This window comes from Plecotus auritus (genome assembly GCF_963455305.1).
Source record: "Plecotus auritus genome assembly, chromosome: 7".
Classification (NCBI taxonomy): Eukaryota; Metazoa; Chordata; class Mammalia; order Chiroptera; family Vespertilionidae; genus Plecotus; species Plecotus auritus.
This window is the reverse complement of record NC_137774.1, coordinates 133,162,120-133,185,795: the sequence shown is the minus strand read 5'-3', so window position 1 is coordinate 133,185,795 and position 23,676 is coordinate 133,162,120. Positions and strand designations below refer to the sequence as shown.

Genomic DNA, 23,676 nt, shown 5'->3' with positions numbered 1-23,676 from the left:
ACGAAGGACCAGTAAAAAATGTTTACCAGAGAGAGAACTGCTGTGCGTGGGCCTGGGCAGGCTGCCCTCCGTTAATTGCTTAGGTCTCCCGCCTCAGTATAGTCCTAGCGCTCCCCCCCTAACTGGCGCTGAGCCACATCTCCCGCCAACCCGAAACCCTAGCAGTCCTGCGCATGCGCTTTCTAGCAAAGCGCTCGCAGGAGGGGCGGGGGTGTTGCCGGAAGTGTGACTTCCTCGCTCTTCCCATCCGGGGTCACGGCGGTCTTCCGGGTGTTTCCGAATGGGCTTTCTACGCCGCTTTTGGGGCGACTTTTCGGTCTTCCGCCTCTAGCCACCGCCCTCAACCTCCCACACCCTCGCCGGCCCTGCCTTTTCTCGCGTCTCTCCGCCCCGGCTGCCGAGTTCGGGTTTAGAACGCAATCCGCGTTCGGAGCCAGGCCTCGCCACTCCGCGGGCCGCTGCCTCTCGGCTCCGGCGAAAGCTCCCACCGAGCGCGTGGGCCGTCGCCGCTCCGGCCTTGGAGCTCCTGGGCGGGCAGTGCCGGTAGGCCCTGCCCCAGGGACACCTGTGAGTTAGCGGGCTTCGGAGGGGGACGCACCCTGTCGGCCTAGGCCCAGAGGGCGGGGCGCGGGGAACTTTTTGGAAACTACTGTTTTGTTTTGCGTGGGAGGTTTCGGCAATATCTCTTCCCAGACTTATGGGCGGTCTCAGGGTACTGTACTTTTTGAAGAATCTTTGGACCGTTTACTTTTTTTTCACTCTTTTCCCTTCCTCGTGCCTGTCCTCAGCCTAGGACCAAAAGAGGAAGATTGTTTTGGGATCGCTGCATGGTGTTTCAAAGGCTGGTTTAAATGGGCATGACATTGCCTTAGTTGTTCACGTTACAGGAAAGTGCACAGATTAGGACTGTCAGGTGGTTACCGTTCTTTGCCTGTTCAGCCTTTGTAGATGGGCTCTTCATCTCTCTTTCTAGGCCAGGATACGCGGGATTTATGTTTCTCACAACTTCCGGATTACAAAGTAACATGTCTTGTTTCAGCTTTCTCAGCCTTTTGTTTAAAATAGTTGTTTTAGTTATCGTATACCAGTAGGGAGAACAACAAAGAAACAGAGAAACTGTAAAAACTCCAGCTAACTTGGCAACTCGTTAGCAGATGTGAAGTATATATGATTTTGTGAGGAACGAGAGCCTAACTGAACACTAAGTTTATGTGTTTGTATTATAGGTAACATACTATTTTTTGTAAATGCCATCATATTGTACGATTTATTATTTGTAATTATTTATTGTTTAAAGTATTACATATGTCTCCTTCCCCCCATTGTTGTATGATTTATCACCTCAAAGCATTACCATGTACTGATTAACAGCCTAAAGGCCCTTCTTTTTTAAAAATTTCTTTATTGATTAAGGTGCTACATATCTGTCCTTATTCTCCTATTATTTCTCCCCCCCCCATCCTCCCCACTCATGCCCTCACCCCCCCTGTTGTCTGTGTCCATTGGTTAGGCTTATATGCATGCATACAAGTCCTTTGGTTGATCTCTTCCCCTTACCCCCACTCTCCCCTATCTTCCCTCTGAGGTTTGACAGTCTGATCGATGCTTCTCTGTCTCTGGATCTGTTTTTGTTCATCAGTTTATGTTGTTCATTATATTCCATAAATGAGTGAGATCATGTGATATTTATCTTTCTCTGCCTGGCTTATTTCACTTAGCATTATGCTCTCCACTTCCATCCATGCTGTTGCAAATGGTAAGAACTCCTTTTTTTACCACAGTGTAGTATTCCATTGTGTAGATACACCACAGTTTTTTAATACACTCATCTGCTGATGGGCACTTAGGCTGTTTCCAAATCTTAGCTATGGTGAATTGTGCTGCTATGAACATAGGGGTGCATATATCCTTTCTGATTGGTGTTTCTAGTTTCTTGGGATATATTCCTAGAAGTGGGATCACTGGGTCAAATGGGAGTTCTATTTTCAGTTTTTTGAGGAAACTCCATACTGTTCTCCACAGTGGCTGCACCAGTCTGCATTCCCACCAGCAGTGCACGAGGGTTCCTTTTTCTCCACATCCTCGCCAGCACTTGTCGTTTGTTGATTTGTTGATGATAGCCATTCTGACAGGTGTGAGATGGTACCGCATTGTTTTGATTTGCATCTCTCGGATGATTAGTGACTTTGAGCATGTTTTCATATGCCTCTTGGCCTTCCTTCTGTCTTCTTTCGAAAAGTATCGATTTAGGTCAGTTGCCCATTTTTTGATTGGGTTGTTTATCTTCCTTTTGTTAAGTTGTATGAGTTCCCTGTAAATGTTGGAGATTAAACCCTTATCGGTGATAACATTGGCAAATATGTTCTCCCATGCATTGGGCTTTCTTGTTGTTTTGTTGATGGTTTCTTTTGCTGTGAAAAAGCTTTTTATTTTGAGGTAGTCCTATTTGTTTATTTTCTCTTTAGTTTCCATTGCCCTAGGAGCCGTGTCAGTGAAGAAATTGCTTCGGTATGTGTCTGAGATTTAGCTGCCTGTGGATTCCTCTAGTATTTTTTTGGTTTCCCGTCTTACTGTTTAAGTCTTTTATCCATTTTGAGTTTATTTTTGTGTATGGTGTAAGTTAGTGGTCTAGTTTCATTTTTGTGCATGTATCTGTCCAATTTTCCCAACACCATTTGTTGAAGAAACTGTCTTGACTCCATTTTATATTCATGCCTCCTTTGTCGATTATTAATTGAGCATAGTGGCTTGGGTCAATTTCTGGGTTCTCTTCTGTTCCATTGGTCTATATGTCTGTTCTTGTGCCAGTACCAGGCTGTTTTGAGAACAGTGGCTTTGTAATATATCTGGTATTGAGATCCCACCTACTTTGATTTTTCTTTCTCAGGATTGCTGCAGCTATTCGGGGTCTTTTCTTATTCCAGATGAATTTTTGGAAAGTTCGTTCTAGGTCTGTGAAATATGCCTTTGGTATTTTAATGGGGAGTGCATTGAATCTATAGATTGCTTTGGGTAGTATGGACATTTTGATGATGTTTATTCTACCAATCCATGAACACGGTATGTTCTTCCATCTGTTTATGTTTTCCTCTATCTCTTTTTTCAGTGTCCTAAAGGCTCTTCTTATGTACTGATAGCTAATAATAGTAACATTACTTTGTTGATGTGCTAACTCCAATTAAGTCTAACAGATAAGCTCCAGTGAAACAGGTCATTTAAGAAATGTCCATTTCAAACCATGTGACTAGATTATTTTTCAACACTTGGATGGAATCTAATTCTTAATGAAAATGAGTGTCCTTTTTGAAACCTGCAAGAGGTTTTGACAGTGGGTGAACAGGATTTAGGGATTGGACTTTTTGCATTGTGGAGAAAAGAAGTGAGTGTAAGTGATGGATCAAAGGCATTTGGACAAAGTGGACAGATAGTTTGATTTAGCCACTACAGTTCTGTTTTTATATTAGGTAAATTCTGCTTTCCGAGGAATCCTGATGAAGGAATTATGTAACCTTAGGTGTTCTCTAATTCCTTGGAGGAGAGGTCAAGTTTAGGGACAAATTCCAGGTTGTAAGGTACAGGATCTATAGTACTATATAGCACTAGGAATTACTTTGTAATCTGATACAGCTTGTCTCAGAACCACTGCATTGGTTCTGGCCTTTTTGTTTAAAACAATTCAAAATTTACTGAGGTTATTCTGTTTTTATAGTCAAGTACTGATGGAGAAATTTAACTTTCAAGCTAAGAAAAATGGGATACCACAAATACCTGGATTTTATTTATTTATTGTAACATTTCTTATACCTATTACTACAGTTAATGTGAAGTAGTGTTTTATGTAGATCATTATCTACTTAGTGAAGCCTTTATTCAGAATATAAAGAAAAAGATTTCAAATTCTGTGGTGATTTCCTTAGTTTTGTGGAAACTATTCTATTTAAAAAATTATCCTTTATATTGTTTAGGATAGATTATTATTTTGGTGACATTTTATCTTCATAAAAATCAGAGTTGAAATGTATTAGAAAAAAATGTTAGAAAGAGGAATTGAAATTCATGGGCTTTGGTTTACTTCCTTATTTCTAGGTGGTCATGCAGGATATTAATGTTGGGGAGTGATGAATGTCACTGGTTACATTCCCTAGGAATGTTCCTCTTTACTTTGTGGGCTGACTTGGTAAGAGCCAGACTTGAAGGCCAAGATTCATACTGAGAGGCACCTGACAAATATTTTGTTATGGAGGGACTCCAAAAACTTCAGTGGTTTTCTGGGAATTTGGGACAGGTCGAACTCAGTATTTACCTCAAAGTAAACTTTTGGCTATGGAATCATTGTAAGCTTTTAAGCCTTGGATAATTTGGTCATTAGCTTTGTAGAGTACTTCTGGGCCATAAGACATCTTTTGACTTATTCTTAGGTTGGGGCTGACCTTGTAATGGGATAGGAATAGGTGCGGTCTGGGATATTAAGTCACTTCCGGTCTTCAAATTGAGCGCATAGGTATAGGGCTTTATTTGGGTCTGGAAGAAAAACACACATACAGGGTGGGCAAAAGTAGATTTATAGTTCATATGGAAAATAGTACAATAATTAATAAATAATAATACAAGAATAAACTGTTTTACGTACTCAAAACTGTAAACCTATTTTTGCCCAGACCTATATTATTTATAGGTATAAACAAAGTGTTTTAGAATTTTTACTGTGAACTGATTTTTTAAAATATATTTTTTTATTGATTTCAGAGAAGGGAGGAAAGAGAGAGCTAGAAACATCAATGATGAGAGAGAATCATTGATTGGCTGCTTCCGGCATGCTCCCCACTGGGAATCAAGCCCCAAACCCGTCATGTCCCCTGACCGAAAATCAAATAGTAACATCCTGGTTCATAGTTCCACGCTCAACCTCTGAACCACACTGGCTGAGCTGAACTGATTTAAATAAATTTGAAAACTTTTTAATTCTAGTTTTTCTGAATACAGATTCCATCCCTTGTTGATCATATCTGTAGTATCTGTTTTCTAACAAAATGAAATATCAAGCAAAATTAATTATTGTAATGACTTGTATTTAATGTCATTTTCTCAGGAATCACATGAAATAGGAATAATGTTTTATGGGGATGTGAATCAGGGAAGCAGAGTAAAGAAGGCTAAGAAAGTATGAACCCGGGCAAAGGGTCTAGAACAGTGGTTCTCAACCTTTCTAATGCCGTGACCCTTTAATACAGTTCCTCATGTTGTGGTGACCCCCAACCATAAAATTATTTTCGTTGCTACTTCATAACTGTAATTTTGCTACTGTTAATGATTCGTAATGTATATATCTGTGTTTTCTGATGGTCTTAGGCGACCCTGCTAGAACTGCTTAGGGTCGCCTAAGACCATCAGAAAACACAGATATTTACATTACGAATCATTAACAGTAGCAAAATTACAGTTATGAAGTAGCAACGAAAATAATTTTATGGTTGGGGGTCACCACAACATGAGGAACTGTATTAAAGGGTCACGGCATTAGAAAGGTTGAGAACCACTGGTATAGAACAAGGCATTAGCTGCCAATCTGGAATCTGAAATTCTATGATTATTGAGTGTACCTTTTTTTTTAAACAGCGTATGATTATATTTAATACACAAGTTTGATATAACCAAAAAGTAAAACACCAGAGTAAAATAGTAACAAAAACATGGTATTTCATTTGCAATGCATGAGAAATGGTTAACATCTTTAGTCATAAACAAGCTCTTCAAAACTAGTGACACTGTAATAATGCAAGGAAACTGGAAAAATAAAATGAAAAGGTACAGGTGATGATGAAGCAGTGAGCATATGTGATTTTTGCTGAGCAGTGATGGAGAATAGCTTCTCTGCAGTGTCAGCAGAATAAAGACACTGACACCTAATAGTCTACAGCTTTTTGAACAGTGTTGTGCATTTTGAACTCTCAATTGAGTGTACTTTTAATAAAGGATTCTCTGGAATCCTTTTTTGTTCAAGATATTTTCCATTTCCTTTGAGTTAAAATCAGTACAGTGTGGTAGATTCTATAGGATTGTTTTAAAAAAAAAATCTGTAACAGATAAAGGCCTGGTAAAGGAATTTGACAAATACTTATTTTCTGGAGGTAACATTTGTCTTTGGTTCAGATGAGAGGCACTTGGGATGGTATCTGATGGTGGCCAGAGACTCTTACTCAAAATCTGTTTGAACCTGCCCTTGCCAGGTGGCACAGTTGGTTGGAGTGTCATCCCATACACCAAAAGGCTGCAGGTTCTATTCCCCATCGGGGCACATACCTAGCTTTTGGGTTGATCCCCAGTTGGGATGCATGCCAGAGATGGCACAACCATGTTTCTCTCTCGCATTGATGTTTCTCTTTCTCTCAAAATCAATTAAAAATATATATATATCCTTGGGTGAAGATTAAAAAACCAAAAAACAAAATCTTTTGAGCCCTGGACTGGTAAATTTCACTATCTGTGGCCAGTTTGCGGAATTTTAATCTTTCAGAATTAAAAAAAAGGGACAAAGTTTGTATGAGTGATTTATTTTTTTGCAGATCATTCTCTTTTTCTCTTCTGTTGTCTCCTGCACCAGTTTTTCCAACCATCTGGTCTCAAACCCCAGAGGCAACTACCTTTTTTTTTTTTTTTGTAGCTGCTTAAGTGTTCTTTTCTTATGTTCTAAAAAACTTTAATAGCTCATTCTTTGGATTGACATCTGATGAAAATGAAGATTTAGTACCTTTCTGTATTTTCTCTCATCATAAATTGTGATGTATATTGTATAACAATATATGAATAGATGTGATCTTTGAATATAGTATGTAGTAAGTGATATAAATATATTATTATTTCTGTGTTTTCAATGTTTGTCTTATTGTGGGAACCAAGTTAACTAATTATATTTACTTTTTTATATAACCTTTTGAGTATGTTTTTTCTGTAGTAATTTATTTTGAACTTGCTGCTTTTATTTTTCTTCTTGTAATTATTTCTGCTCTTCCAGCAGAATTGCTCTCTATGGTCAAATACATTAGGTAACCTGTAAGTTAACTTTTTTTCCTCCTTGGATATCTTGAAGCCCTCTGTCCTGCTCTAATTTAAGCTATTAGTTTCCCTTTACCATCATCCTGGGTAATTTACTTTGTCTCTGCCCTGTGTTGGACCTTCTTTTTCTTAGATCCCAGGTTTTCTTTTTTGATACCTTACATGTCTAAACATGTTTTTATTTCCCCTTGCATTGGTAGTGTAGCTGGGTATAAAATTAATAGCTTGAGAGCATTTTCTTCAGAAATTTGAAGGCATTGACTTCATTGTCTTGTGGTTTCTACTGTTGCTTTAAAGCCATTTTGATTACCAGCCCTTTGTTTATAACATTTTCCGCTGTAACATTTTATCAGCTTCTTTTCTGATACTTTGAAATTCTGAAATTTCACCATAGTATGCCTTGATATTCATTTCTTTTTTTAAACTGTGCTTTGTACTCATTGGATCCTTTAAATGTAAGGATTGTTGTTCTTCAGTATTGGACATTTTCTTTTTTACTTACTTGGTAATTTCTTTCTCTGTTCTTACTGGAGCTTGTTACGTTGGATGTTGGATCACATAGTTTGATTCTCTTCTATTTTTTCTACTATTTCCTGCTTCCCTTCTGCTCTCATCAGTTTTTCCTTTTTGTTCCTTCTAAGAGATTTCCTCAATAATCTTTTAACTCTCTGTGGGAATTTTGGCTTTCAGTTTTGTAATTTTCAAGAGCCCTTTCTGTTTTTAAGCAGTATATTCTTTTTTTTTTCTAATATATTTTATTTATTTATTTATTTTTTTAATTTTAATTTTTTTATTAAGGTATTATATGTGTACATATCTTACCATTGCCCCCCCCACCCCACTCCCATACATGCCCTTACCCCCCCAATGTTTTGCATCCATTGGTTACTCTTATATGCATGCATATAAGTCCTTCGGTTGATCTCTTATTTCCCCCACCTCTATTGATTTTTTACAGAGAGGAAGGGAGAGGGATAGAGAGTTAGAAACATCGATGAGAGAGAAACATCGATCAGCTGCCTCTTGCACACCCCCTACTGGGGATGTGCCCGCAACCAAGGTACATGCCCTTGACCAGAATCGAACCTGGGACCCTTCAGTCCGCAGGCCGATGCTCTATCGGGGCCACTGAGCCAAACCAGTTAGGGCTATATTCTTGTTTTGTATATGCAATGTTTTTTTCATTACTTGTGGTTTGTTTGTTTTTTTAAATTGAGTTTTCATTTGTTCTTGGCATTTTTTCTGTTCATTCTCAGATTTTTTTTTTTCTTTTTGACAATCCATGATGTCTGTTTTAAGTGAGAGCTATTAGAAATCTAATTAGAAGCTCTGTGGGAATGGTGGGCAATTCAATAGTAGGCTTCATTGTACTTGCTAGCTGGCTTAATTTCTCTTTGGTGGAAAACTTACTATGTTATATAGGTTCTCTGGTTATTTTATATGTGTCTCTTTTCTTTCTCAGTTATTCTATAGATGAGTTTTCTAATTTCCTGCTTTAGAAAGGTGGGCTGAGGATTCTTTTCACTTTGTAGACTTCACTTAATGCTTATTTTGAGTTTATTACCATACCCTGCTGTTTGTAAGTTTGCAGCCTCGGAATCATTCATTGCAAAAGAATAAATATCTAGTCCTGCCTGGGTCAGTGAAAGGTTCTGATGTCTTTGTATACACGTTTTCCTTATTCTTGTGGAACAAGTCCTCTTATATTGAAAGTCCTTTATATACGTTATTTAGACTTTAAGGAAAATCTCACAATTTTATAAATAGTTATTAGGCAATGCAAATTCCTTCCCTTGTTTGATCAGATCTATAATATCTCAGTTATAGGAATCAGGTTGTTACATGATGGCTTATACCTTTAAATAAGTTATATTGGAAATAATTATAAGAATCTAGAGTTTCATTAAATATTTTTCTTAGGTAGTTTCTTTTTACTAGAGTATGTGGTAATAACTTGATTTCTAAAATATTTATTGATATTAGGATAAATTTATTAGGATACATCAGAAAATTTGAAACATATATTGTATTATCATTTGAATAATTCTATGGATAATGTAGATTTAAAATTAATTACTAGTAAGTTTTTTGTTACCTGTAATATAATTTAAGAGATCTGTTAAACTTTTAAAAATAAGTTTGCAAATGAAATTTATAACTTGGTACTAATTGTTTTAAATAGCGGATACTAGTTATGAAAGAGTTCAATAACTTTAAGTTATAATAATTTGCCTTTTAAAACTATTCTAGGTGGAAGAATACATGTTCACTTTTAGTGAACAAGAGCATGTTCCCAAACTCAATTTTGGGTCGCCCACCTTTCACTCCAAACCATCAACAACATAACTTCTTCGCCCTATCACCAACTCTTTATTCACACCAGCAGCTTATAGATGCACAGTTCAACTTTCAGAATGCAGAGTAAGTATGGTAATATTTTGGCCCATACCATTTGTAAATTATGTTTTCTACTTGATGCAAGTCCTTTATATATAAAACATTTGAAATTAGACAAAATGTCATTATGACTTGTTTTCTTTTGATCAATGAAATAATTTATTTTTTCCGAAATTGTTTTTTAAGGAACAAAATGTTTATTATTACTATTCTTTGTTTTTGGTAGCTTGTCTAGAGCTGTGTCATTACAGCAGTTGACATATGGAAATGTCAGTCCAATTTCCCCATTATTTCGAGGAAGGAAGTAAGTATATCTTAATTATTTTAAAAGAAAATTTTGCTTTTCTTAGAACTGTGAAATAATGTATATTTTATTAAAATTGTATGAACAATATGCCCTAATTTTTTTCCCCCTGGGATCTGTGTGATCAGCCCTGTCACAGAATTTTAAAACTCCTGTGTAGTATTTAAAGAATTTTAGGGATCCTTTGTTGAATTATTTCTGCCATTATAAGTTTTACATGGCATGAAGCTATGTTTCTTCAGAAAACTACTTTTAACTGAGATTTTAAAATCAGATGGCTTTCTATATTGTATGCTAGGGCTGCCATAACAAAGTATAAGACTGGGTGGCTTAAACAACAGAAATTTATTTTCTCATAATTCTGGAGGCTAGAATTTCAAGATCAAGGTGTTGGCAGGTCTGGCTTATTCTGAGGCTTTCCTTCTTGGCTTGAAGATGGCTGCCTTCTCTCTGTGTCCTCCCATGGCCATCCCTGTGTCAGTGTTTTCTGTGTTCTAATCTCTTCTTCTAAGGACATTAGTCTTATTGGATTAGGACCTACCCTAATGACTCATTTTAACTTCCTTAAAGGCTCTGTGTCCAAATACAGTCACATTTTGAGATATTGGGGGTTAGGGCTTAAACATATGAGTTTTGAGGGGAAACAATTCAGCCCATAACACCTTATTTCTAGTGAAGTTTACTACTATTTGGCTTATCTAAATCTTATACAGGTAAGGTTCTATGATAAATATTATTATAATAAAAATTTCTACATGACATAAAGCTTTCTATAGAGAAGTTCAAGCCAATTAATTTTAACCAGTTTGATTAAATTAATGTATCAATGTAATTATAATAGAGCTTTAGAGGTAGATTATAAAAATATGATTTGGCAATATTTAAAAGATATTGCTATTTAAAACATATAAAATATTTTATAATTTTTATGTCCAGTTAAGAGCACTACCTAAGAATTACTGATCACATTATGTAGTAGGCATTGTTCTAAGGACTTTACAAATAATAATTTGATTAAATTTCATAGCACTTTATGAAATAGATACTATTATACCTCTTCTGTTGAGAAAACTGAAGCACATAGAAGTTAAGCAATTAGTTATTCGAATAAGATTGGCATAACTCGTATGAACCCAGGAATTCTGGCTCTAGATCCTATGCTTAGCAGCACTGAGTTGTTCTTCAACGTTGTCATTGTGGAGAGCTATATAATGATGCTAAGAGTACTGACTTTATTCAGATTTTTAATTTTTGGAAATTTGCCTTGATAGCCAATTTGTGAATCATGAATGAAAATAAATTCCATTAATTCATAGTTATACATATTTTAAAAACTAAATTGGCATTCTCAATAGAAGATATTTAAAATATAAAGCTCCAAATCAGCGGTCACCAACTGGTGGTCCGTGAGTTCCGAAAGGTTGGTGACCACTGCTCTAAATTACTTTTAATGTTTAAAAAATATTAAATATATTTCTTATGTTTTTAGCAGTGTTCACTTTTAGTGAACAGGTTTAGGAGTTCCAGGAATTTGTGGGTCTGTCAAGGAGAATTGGGATAATCCCAAAGGAGTATTACAATAAAAACCTTCAGGTTTCTATGACTAGTAGACTTTTAGAGCTTAAAAGGAATTGGACCATTTCCTATGGCATAAAGTATTATCCTCATGAATAACTTAATATATCAATGAAGTAAATTTCTTTATTTTTCAACAAATAATTTCTTTTTAATGATTTTTTCCTTGCCTTTTATTTTGAAAATTTTTAAGCCTCCAGAAAAATTTAAAGAATAAATAGCCCAGCCAGGTGTGTCTCAGTGGTTGAATATCGACCCAGGAAATGAAGTAACTGGTTTGATTCCTGGTCAGGGCATATGCCTGGGTTATGGGCTCCATCCTCAGTAGGCGGTGTGCAGAAGGTAGCCGATTGATTCTCCTAAATAACCAAAAATACATTGTTCACATCCAAGAAATTTGACAGTAATATACTAGTACTGTTACCTGAAATGTAGATCATCAACAAATTTTCTTGTCCAATGTCTTTTTAAAAAAAGTATCAATTTAGTTTTTCCTACTGATGAGTAAGAACATAAGTGGACTCAAAGAGCCTTTTTTAAATATATAGCACTCAATTCACTTAATTTATTCTCTTCATGTTAGAGTTTGGATCTTTTGTTGTTGGTGGTTCTATAAATACTAGTAGAAACTTTCCTACAGAGTTTTCACTCCTGAGATGAAACATTGGAGACTAATCTTTGTATACAAGCTGTCCCCTCAAAAATGTATACATACTTTAACAGCTGATAGCTCAATTTTGAAAATAAAATGTATTTTAATAAACACTGCCTTTATAGTTATTCAAAGGGTGTGTATACATTTTTTGGGGACACCTTATATATGTAGTTTGTTTTTTTTACATATTTTTTTCTTCTAAGGTGTTTTTCTATTCCATCTTTTATACTGAAGATGGATATTTTAAGATTCACATAGAGCTAATATTGTGGACTTGCTGAAAATGTCAGTATTGTCATGTTATTTATATATTCTTAATTGTTCTCTATTTGTTATCAGAAAGTTATACCTGTAATTACTAAGGTATATTGCTTGTTTTCAGGAGATTAAGCGATGAAAAAAACCTTCCTCTTGACGGTAAACGGCAACGTTTCCATTCACCCCACCAAGAGCCAACTATAATTAACCACATAGTGCCTTTATCAGGTGATAGAAGATACTCAATGCCTCCGTTGTTTCATACAAACTATGTACCAGATATAGTCAGATGTGTTCCACCTTTTCGAGAAATACCAATTTTAGAACCTAGAGAAATCACACTGCCTGAGGCCAAAGATAAGGTAATAATAATAATGTAGATTAGTTTTACATTTTGAGAAGTGAATATAAATAATGTATTAAAAGTATAAAAAATATTTAATGTCTTGGATTGAGTAGAACATGCCTTTTTTTGCACTGTTTAGCAGGCGTCCTCAAACTACGGCCCGCGGGCCACATGCGGCCCGCCAAGGACATTTATCCGGCCCGCTAGGTGCCGCTGCCTGTCCTGCTTAGCAGCTGACTCATCCTGGGCCCGCATGCGCATAGGAATTTGTTCATAGTTTTTTTTTTTAAACTATAGTACTGCCCTCCTACAGTCTGAGGGACAGTGAACTGGCCCGCTGTTTAAAAAGTTTGAGGACCCCTGCTCTTATCTATTGAGCCAAACTGGCTAGGGCTAAACTTCTTACTTAAAGGGACAGATGGTAAATATTTTAGACTTATGGCTTCTGTCATATGTGTTTGTTTTTATAACCCTCTAAAAAGATAAAAACCAGCCTAGATGGTTTGGCTCAGTGGATAGAGTGTCGGCCTGCAGACTGAAGGGTCCCGGTTCAGTTCCTGTCAGGGGCACGTACCTCAGTTGCAAGCTTGATTCCCTCCAGGGTGGCAGCTAATCAGTGATTCTTTCTCATTATTGATGTTTCTCTTTCTCCTCTCTTTCTGTCTGAAATCAGTAATATATATATATATATTCCCAAAACAAAACAAAAAAATGCCATGCTTATCTCATGTGCCATCCAAAAACAGCAATCAAAGTTTGGAGTCAGCGGACCCCCATGGATTATACTTACTATGAATTGTCTGTGACTATGCTTTTCTGTGACTTGTGATACTTTTAAAAGTTAGTAACTACTTCAGTTACTAAGTAACCATTGTTACTTAGGTCACAGTAGTTTTGATTGTAAAGTGTTAAGGAGAAAATATGTATTCATCTTTAAAATACTAAATACTGTTGATAGTATTGTTTTACACTTCTCACTGTGGTAGTTACACATTTCTGAACAAATTTTTTTTACTTTTTGCGGTGGATAAAGTTGAGTCAGCAGATACTGGAGTTATTTGAAGCATGTCAGCAGCAAGTAAGTGATTTAAAGAAGAAAGAACTCTGTAGAGCACAGCTGCAGAGAGAAATTCAGCTACTATTTCCACGTATGTTTCCCTGTTTTTCATGCCCATTATGTATATGAATTTCTGTTTTAAATTAGAAATAATATCTTATAATTCTCTTCTGTTTCTCTAGAAAGCAGACTTTTTTTGGTTGGGTCCTCTTTAAATGGATTTGGTACCCGGAGCAGTGATGGTGATTTATGTCTAGTTGTTAAAGATGAACCAGTAAGTAAAGAAACATTTATTCTCATATTAAGACATTTAAGAAATTTTATATAAAAGTCATTGAGGAAAATAATTTGTTTTATTTTAGTTCTTTGGATTCTTTGTTTATAGTAATTCAAGGAAACCCAGGAAATACTACTTTTTCTTTTAAGGTGTTTGTACAATAAGCATAACAGGAATTTTAGCATTAATTTATTTTTAAGTTGTTAAAGCAAGATGGCTTCACTATTTTTAAAGAGCTCTGCCTCTTTTGAACAATCATTGCGTTAGGTATGTTACTAGGATGCACCAAAGAAGAGCATATGTCAGTATTTTCTTTTTTTTTTTTTTTTAATATATTTTTATTGATTTCAGAGAGAGGAAGGGAGAGGAAGAGAGAGAGATAGAAACATCAATAATGAGAGGGAATCATTGATTGGCTACCTCCTGCACGCCCCTACTGGGGATTGAGCGCAACCCAGGCATGTGCCCTTGACCAGAATGGAACCTGGGACCCTTCAGTCCACAGGCTGACTAACGCTCTATCCACTGAGCCAAACCAGGTAGAGCAGTATTATTTTCTTCTTCATCTTCTTCTTCTTCCTCTTCCTCTTCCTCTTCTTCCTCTTCCTCCGCTTCTTCCTCTTCTTCTTCCTTCCTTCCTCCTTCCTCCTTCCTCCTTCCCCTTCCTCCTTCCCCTTCCTCCTTCCTCCTTCCCCTTCCCCTTCCTCCTTCCCCCTTCCCCTTCCCCTTCCTCCTTCCCCTTCCTCCTTCCTCCTTCCCCTTCCTCCTTCCCCTTCCTCCTTCCCCTTCCTCCTTCCTCCTTCCTCTTCTTCCTCCTTCCTCTTCTTCCTCCCCCCTCCTTCTCCCTCCTCCTCCTCCCCAATCCTCCTTCTTCTTCTTCTTCTTTGATTTTTTTACAGAGAGGAAGGGAGAGGGGTAGAGAGCTAGAAACATCGATGAGAGAGAAACATCAATTAGCTGCCTCCTGCACACCTCCTACTGGGGATGTGCCTGCAACCAAGGTACATGTCCTTGACCGGAATCGAACCCAGGACCCTTCAGTCCACAGGCCGATGCTCTATCCACTGAGCCAAACCAGTTAGGGCAGTATTGTTTTCTTGATATATTTTCTTTCCATATGAGTTTTCAGTGGTTCTATTTTTAATCTTTTTTTTACTACCTTGAAAATGCTATGGGGTTTGGAGTTCTCATTTGGGAATACAAAAGGAGTGGTTTCACTGAAAATTAAAATAAAGCTATTGTGATATATTTCTTCTGATATTTTGGCTTTGTTTCTTTTATTTTTATTAAATTTTGTTATTTAGTATTAGGTTTATTTGAATTTCCTTTTAACTAATACTTTTGTGTATCCTTAATACAACAGTAGTTGCTAACCTGAAGCAGCCTCTTTAATATGCTGAGATCCTTTCAGAATTATCAAGGATTAAATTAATTTCAGTATAATTTAAAAGGCCTTATTATAGTCTACCTCTTTAAAAACACAAGAAAAATCTATTGAATGCTAATATATATTTTAACTATTCCTATTATTCCACTAATAAAATTGGCTTCTATTTACTGCAAATCAGAAAGAGATTTATTTCAGAAAAGAAACTTTATTTTAGGCTTTGAAATCAAACAAAGGAAACTTAAAAAAAACCTCAGAAATAATAAAAGTAGTGGACTATACTAGAGTTTTAACACTTTCTCTCATGTAATTATACTATACTCAGGCACATCCCACTAACCTTTCAATCTTGTTCACATGTCTAAAGCTGTATTCACATACAGCTTGTACTGAGACACCATAGATTTGAACCTTATCCTTAATCTAGATGGGGAAATAAAACATAGTTAAAATTATGTTTATTTTTCTTGGAGAACATTGCTTTTTGTACATTTATACTAAAGAAAAACATGGCATATATGGCTCTTTCAATATTTCTTTTAAAATTTCCCATTAGGTTTAAAATCAGGAATTTACTTAGAAATTGTGATGTGAAAGACAACATAAACTTTGACTTTTCCTAGATGCAATTTAGTCTATATTGAAAAGTAACTCCAAAGAAAAGTATACTTTATATGCTTTCTCTTTGTTGAGATACATTAAGAAAATAAAACACTAAGTTAAGAAAGATAATGAAAAAACACTTTATTTTTAACTTTTCAGTGTTTTTTTCAGGTAAATCAGAAGACTGAAGCACGGCATATACTCACCTTAGTCCATAAACACTTCTGTACTAGACTTTGTAAGTCGGATATGCCTCAAGTTCATATGTCATCTGACATTAACTATTTACTTAAAATGTCTCTCTCACTTAATTTTCTGGTAAGAATTGTTTATTTTCCGGTCAGGATAGGTATTATGTGGATCCTTTTTTTCCAAATGAATTCCCTTTTAGTTTTGATTAAGAAGAATAACCATTTATTCAACAATTCTTTATTGAATTCACTTACAAATATCACTGAATGCAGTGGGGAACTCAGATATACAAGCTTCAGTTCTTTTTCTCAAAAGGTTATACTAGTAGATTGAAGCTAAGCATGGACTATAAATAGCAGTAATGCAAAATCTCTATAAAGCCATAAGAGTGTTGCAGATAAAGTCTTATTCAGGTGAGGGAGAGAATTTCATCTGTTTTGCAATGACATGGAATTTATGACATCAGATTTTAAAAATGTGATCATTGAACATGAAACCCAAATGAATTACTCCAACAGAAAGCAAAATTGTTGATGGCCAATGTTATTTTTAATAGCTAGTATTAGAATTATAAATATTAAATATGGAAGGGACCTTAGAGATCATCTAACTCAAATGAAAGTTGTCTTTTTCTTTTTTCCCTTTTTGTGGCTTTTATAGTTAAGAAGACTGGTGACCGTGGGATCAGTAACTTGCAGGAGTATAGTTGGTTGTTGTTGGTATTAGAACTTGTACTTGGAACTTGAAGTCTTTATTTTTCACTAAATTTCACTGAATTCTTACATATAAATTCTATTTGAAGCTTAGTATATTTTATGATTTTGGTGATAAAGCATTATAACAAATTTTTTATAAAACTATTTTTATTGATTCTTAGAGAGAGTGGAAGGAGAGGGAGAGAGAAACATCGATTAGAGAGCGAAACATCTATCAACGGCCTCCTGCACGCCTCCTACCTGGGATCAAGCCCGCATGTGCCCTGACTGGGATTCAAACGGATAACTTTGGTGCACAGGACAGTGCCAACCAACTGAGCCACACCAGCCTGGGCACAGAAATTTTTTGTTTTTAAAAAATCTGGTGTTACATTTTCTTTAGTTAAAACATTAGGAAATTGATCATTTGGAAAAGTTTGCAGAGTTTCTTATTTATACATGTCTGTATTTCCCCAAATTTCTATAATGAATGATATATTACTTTGAACTCAGGAGAAAAATTCTTTTAAACTTTGATGGAATAAAAAATATGTAGGTATGTGTTTCTCCCCTTAGAGGTCATACTTATTTGAATGTGTCACCATTCCATGTGTCACTTTGCAAGCATTTTCACATTTAAGATTCTGTACATATGTTATTTATGACTGCCATGACATCTTGCCATGTGCTGGACCAGAATTTAGCCATCCCACTGCTGCTAGCTTAGGTATTTTTCATGTTTAAAATGCTTGGGTGAACTTTGCTATCAATGTTATTGAACATTAGACCATATTTCTGAAAACTTGAATATAAAGCCCTCTAAATGGTATTGAAAATTCCAGTCTTAGAAGAATTCTACAATGTTTTTTCTTTGCTTTCTTTCTCAAAGACTATGTTTTCTTAAATGATCTTAGCTTAGTAAAATACTATTTGTAAAAAATTATGCATTGATACACTATAAATTTGATAAGAATTTGCAGATATTGACATCTTTTATCCTGTAGCTGGCTACATTGAGAGACCTCAGCTGATTCGAGCAAAAGTGCCAATTGTAAAGTTCAGGGATAAAGTCAGGTAAATAATTACTGAATTCCCTTTTTTTCAGTTGCTTTAAATAATTTTTAGATACTCTCTTGATGTAGATAATTAAGAAATGTTACTATAACGTAATAGCTTGTCTTCATCAGTTTTTGAAATTCACTTGATTGAGTCTTTGAAATAATTTTTGAAAATGGTCTGACCAATTTTTCATGGTTAACTGTATGTAGTTATTCTGCTTCAAATTTTGAGTATTTGAGACTATCCAATTTAAAGAATATATACATATTTATGTTTCAGATTTTTTTAATGATCACTTGCCTTTTGGAAATGTAATTAATGTATTAAGAACATATCTTATTTGATGAAACTTTATGTGTCAAAGGGGTTGTTGAAAATCTGTATATTCTACCTGCCTGGGTTCTGAATTTCTTATGGGTATTGGAATTACAATCTTTTAGATAATATCTGACTGTGAAATGTAAATATTAGATGTTGACTCTTTTCTTGATTAAAAAATGATTTGTTGTTTTCTGAAAAATAGATAGGATTCTGATAAGTCAGGTTTTTCTGCTCAGTTTTATAAAAGTAATATTGAAATATAGGTGTAAGTATATATACAGCTGATCTTCATTATTCATGGATTCCATATTTGCAAATTCTTCTTGATGAAATTTATTTTGTAATCCCTCATTCCCCTAAATTAATTCTTTTACCAATTCATAGACATGTGCAAGTTCAGAAAATTTTGAGTCACCCAGTGCGCACATTCCCAGCTGAGGTTAAACAATATGATACTTTGCCTTCTTGTTTCAGCTTTCATACTGTCCTTTTTACAGTCTAGTTAGTACCATGTTTTTTACTTTTTTGTGCTTTTTGTAAGTGGATTTGCTGTTTAAAATGGCCCCATGTATAGTGTTTCTGTGTACAAAGCTGTGATTGTCCTCATGGGGAAAATACATGTGTTAGATATGCTTTGTTCACGCATGAGTTACAGTACCCTTGGTTGTGAGTTCACTGTTAGTGAATCAACAACTTATTAAATAAGGTGTCTTTAAACAGAAATGTACATAGAAATTAGTTACATATTGATCAGTTGATGAAAATGTGACTGAAGGCTTGTGGAAACATGACTTTATTCCCCTAGGAGTAATGGTTTAGTAGTCGCTAAGTTACTGTTTGAAATGACTTTATAGAACATAACTACTGTGAGTAATCTGAATGGACTGAATATATATATATATATATATATATATATATATATATATATATATTTTTTTTTTTTTTTTTTTAACAAAACTTTAGTTGTATTCCTGACTCAAACCTTCCCCTTCATTCATCAAAACATCCACTCTATAAATCTGTATTGAATTTTATCAAGGAAATAAAGTCTAAAACACAAAGATATAGGGAGATAAAACAAACTAAACATTAGCTAATTAAATTTTCTAAAAAATATGGTTATATAAACAATTCTATTTCTCTAAACATTGGCTAATTAAATTTTTTAAAAAATATGGTTATATAAACAATTCTATTTCTCTAAGATTATTATACAAACTTTATTTTTAAGTATTCTTTATAACTCCATTTTATAATTTTTCTGTATACAAACTAGTAAAAAAAACAAAAACCTCCACTTCTGACAACCAAAGATAACTGATGTTAACACTTTGATGTAAACCTTTCAGTCCCTTACTATGCAAATGAATGCATGAGCTTTTAAAGCTAAAATTGAGCCCATAGTTTTTTACTTAACAAAATATCATGAACACTGTTTATATCATTGAATATTTTCTGGCTTCATTTTTAATGAGTTTATGTATTTCATTGAGTGACTCTATTGTCATTAACTAGTTAGAATAAGCATTTTGTGCATAAATTATTTTCCATAAGAAGGATTACTTTAGTATTTCCAGAAGTAGAAGTTGAAGCAATTGCTATGAATATTTTTAAAGCTCTGTATTCATATTTTTGAAAAGTTTTTAATTTTACACTAGTGACCATCTACATGTTTTACTCTATTGAGTTATATAGAAGAAGTGAAAATTGGTTTCATTATTAGATTTGCACACACACAATTAAAGAATATAAATCCATTGTTACCATGTTTCCCAAAGCCAAATATATATGTGATAACTAAACTGTTAATAATATTATCTTTTTGTATCAGTATGCATGAATAATTGAACAATTATAAGATTTCTTTCCCTAAAACAAGAAAATCTGAAATGGTAGATTTTAAATTTTATGATTAAAAGCTATAGTAAATAAATTTGTTAAGTTTTTATTTTAGGCAGTGTTTTCATGAAAAAACTTTTGTTTGTTATTTTTAGAGGGTTAAAACTTTAAAAAATAAAAAAAATGTTTAAAAATTTTTTTCAATTACTGTTGACATATGTTATTATATTAGTTTCAGGTGTATGCCCCAATGACTAGACATTATATAACTTACTAAGTGATCATCCCAGTACAACTCACACCCATCTGACACCACACATAGTTATTAGAATATTATTGACTATATTCCCAATGCTATACTCGACATCCCCATGACTATTCTGTAACAACCAATTTGTACTTCCTAACCCCTCCACCCTTTTCACCCATTCCCCAAAGCCCCCTCCCATCTGGCAATTGTCAAAATGTTCTCTTTATCTATGAGTCTGTTTCTATTCATTTTGTTTTGTAGATTCATTTATTGATAGAGATGTATTGCCATTTTGTTCATATTTTTTATCTTTTTGTTTTCTTCCTTCTTCTTAAAGAAGACCCTTTAACATTTCATGTCATACTGGTTTGGTAGTGAACTCCTTTAGCTTTTTCTTGTCTGAGAAGCTCTTTATCTGTCCTTCAATTCCAAATTACAGCTTTGCTGGGTAGAGTAATGTTGGTTGTAGGTCCTTGCTTTTCATCACTTAGAATATTTCTTGCCAGTCCCTTCTGGCCTGCAAAGTTACTGTTGAGAAATCAGCTGACAGTCTTATGGGAGCTCCCTCCTAGGTAAATAACTGCATTTGTCTTGCTGCTTTTAAGATTCTCTCTTTGTTTTTTAACCTTTTGTTCTTTAATTATGATGGGCTTTGGTGTGGGCCTCTTTGGGTTCTTGTTTGGGATTCTGTGCTTCCTGAACTTGTATGTCTATTTTCCTTCGTGTTAGGGAAGTTTTCTGTCATTATTTTTTCAAATAGGTTTTCAATTTCTTGCTCTCTCTCTTCTTCTGGCATCCTCATGATATGAATGTTGGTACACTTGAAGTTGTCCTAGAGGCTCCTTACACTACCCTCAGTTTGGGTTCTTTTTTCTTTTTGCTATTCTGATTGGGTGTTTTCTGTTTCCTTATCTTTCCAATCTTTGATTTAATCCTCTGCTTCATCTGCTCTATTGTTAATTCCCTGTAATGTATTCTTCTTTTTTTTTTTTTAATGAACCTGATTTTATTAACTGTAAGATTTTTGTTTGTTTGTTTGCTTTTTATGGCTCTTAGAGGAAGGGAGGGAGAAAGAGAAACATCGATGTGAGAGAGAAACATCAATCAGTTGCCTCCTGCACTTGCCCTGACCAGGAATTCAACCCCTAAGCTGGGTATGTGCCCTAATTGGGAATCCAACCTGCCACCTTTTAATGTATGGAACAACACTCCAACCAACTGAGCCACACCAGCCATAGCTCCTATAATGTATTGTTTCAGTTAATTTATGTTTCATTCCTAACTGGTTCTTTTTTATGTTTTCTAGTTCTGCTTTTGTTTTCTATCTCTTTGTTGAAGGTCATCTGCTCTTCCCCTAAGTTTATTGAGCATCCTTATAACCAATGTTTTGAACTCTGCATCTAGTAAATTGCTTGTCTCCATTTTGTTTAGTTCTTTTTCTGGAATTTTGTTTTGTTCTTTCATTTGGGATATGTATCTTTGTCTCCTCATTTTGGCAGCATTCCTATGTTTGTTTCTATGTATTAGGTAGAGCTGCTACATCTCCCATGCTTGGTAAAGTGGCCTTATGTAGTAGGTGTTCTGTAGGGTTCAGTGGGCACAGCCTCCTTGATTACCTAAGCTGGGCACTTGAAGTGTGCTCCCTCTGTGTGGCCTGTGTACTCTTCTTCTAGTTAAGCCTTGATTGCTGTTGGCACATCAATGAGAGGGATTTATCCCCAGGCGGATCTGCTGCAAGGACTGGCTGCTATTACAGACCAACTGACCTGACCTGCTAGGGCCCATCCCACAGAGCAGGACTTCAGTGGGGCTCCATTGCCCACTGAGTCTGCCTCTTTAGTGATTGCTTGTAGGGTGATTGGGTGGTGCTGCTTTGATGTGGTCTGGAGCTATCCACTAGGTGAGCTGGCTCTGAGGCCTCCAGGAAGGTGCAGGCCAAGGTCAGCTGCCACCTGTGTTCTGCCTGTATCACCTGGCATAAGCTACAAAGCAGTCTGTAGATGGCTGCTGCTGTGCTGGGCTTAGAGATGCCTAGGCAAGGGCAAGCTGTGAACCAAGATTGGCTGTTACTACTGCCAGGCCTGGGGCGGCTTAGCAAGAGGCACAGAGCACACTTAGGCTAGATGCTACTTGTTTGGGAGATTTAGGAAAATCTGAAGCATGAATCAAGACAGGCCATTCCTATGGAAAAGCCACTAGAAACAGCTTGGGTGGGCCTGTAAGTTGGGTGGGGCAATCAGTGAGTGATAGATTGATGGAGACTCAGAAATGGCTCCTGCTTGTTGGTTCTGTAGGGATAGGGCTTATCAAAGGAACAATGGCTTCTGCCAGCACTTCTTTCTGGGAGAAAGCTGCCCCTCCAGCTCTTGCCCTTTTGCCAAACAATTCATTTCCTCCCCATATGTCTCTTGGTGCCTCTCAAGCTGCTGCCCAGTGCTGCATCTCAGAAGGGGTGAGTCCAAGTAAATCCATGCACGGACCCTTTAAAAGGAACTTCCTTGAACTCTTAACAGCCCTCGTTCCACCTCAGTCCCTGCTGATTTTTATAGCCAGAAGTTATAGGGCCTATTTTTCCCAGCACTGGGACTCTGGGATGGCGGAGGGGGAAGGCCTAGTGTGGGGCTGGGACCCTTCACTCCTGAAGGGGGTACCTCTGCAGCCAAGATAACACTCCTGATTTTTATCTTCCACATATGGGAGTGGTATCAGCTCATTCTGCACCTCCACTCCTCTTACTAGTCTTGATGTGGCTTCTTCAGTGCCCTAGTTGTAGGACTTCCGTTCAGTCAGTTCTGAATGATGGTTGTTCTATAGTTTAGTTGTAATTCTGATGTGATTGTGGGAGGAGGTGAGTACCACTATTAGTTACACTTCCATCTTATCCAGAAGCCTCATAGAAAAACTCTTATACATTAAATAATCTTTTATTTTGAGTTTAGCCATTTTTTGTAGATTTCATTAATATTGTCCCTTTTTCTAAATTGTGAATTGCATATCTTTACTTTCAAAGAAGTGTCTTTGGCATCCTATACAATAAAAGGCTAATATGCGAAGTGTCTGGTCTCAAAGGGTAATATGCTAATGATATGCTAAGGCTGCTCAACTGCTCCCTATGACGTGCACTGACCACTAGGGGGCAGACAGTCAACCGGTTGACCAGTCACTATGACGTGCACTGACCACCAGGGGGCAGACGCTCTGACTGGTAGGTTAGCTTGCTGCTGGGGTCTGGCTGATTGGGACTGAGTGAGACGACACGCCCTGGAGCCCTCCTGCGGTCCCTCCCCAGCTGGCCAACCTTCCACGTCCCTCCCCAACCCTGATTGTACATCAGTGGGGTCCCTCGTTTGGCCAGCACCCTCTCACAATCTGGGACCCCTCGGGGAATGTCGGAGAGTCAGTTTCAAC

General features: G+C 36.2%; 1 protein-coding gene across 1 annotated transcript in view; it reads left to right on the top strand.

Annotated features, from left to right (window-relative positions):
* The first annotated feature begins 347 nt into the window (after window positions 1-347).
* The window catches only part of TENT2 (terminal nucleotidyltransferase 2), a 49,719-nt gene continuing 26,390 nt past the window's right edge, over window positions 348-23,676 (top strand). Inside the window, 9 exon segments of the mRNA XM_080682698.1 lie at window positions 348-543; window positions 9,304-9,474; window positions 9,677-9,754; window positions 12,367-12,604; window positions 13,622-13,736; window positions 13,828-13,919; window positions 16,072-16,224; window positions 16,227-16,230; window positions 17,804-17,873. Of these exon segments, the coding sequence (XP_080538824.1) occupies window positions 9,341-9,474; window positions 9,677-9,754; window positions 12,367-12,604; window positions 13,622-13,736; window positions 13,828-13,919; window positions 16,072-16,224; window positions 16,227-16,230; window positions 17,804-17,873 (884 nt within the window). The 5' untranslated portion in view covers window positions 348-543; window positions 9,304-9,340.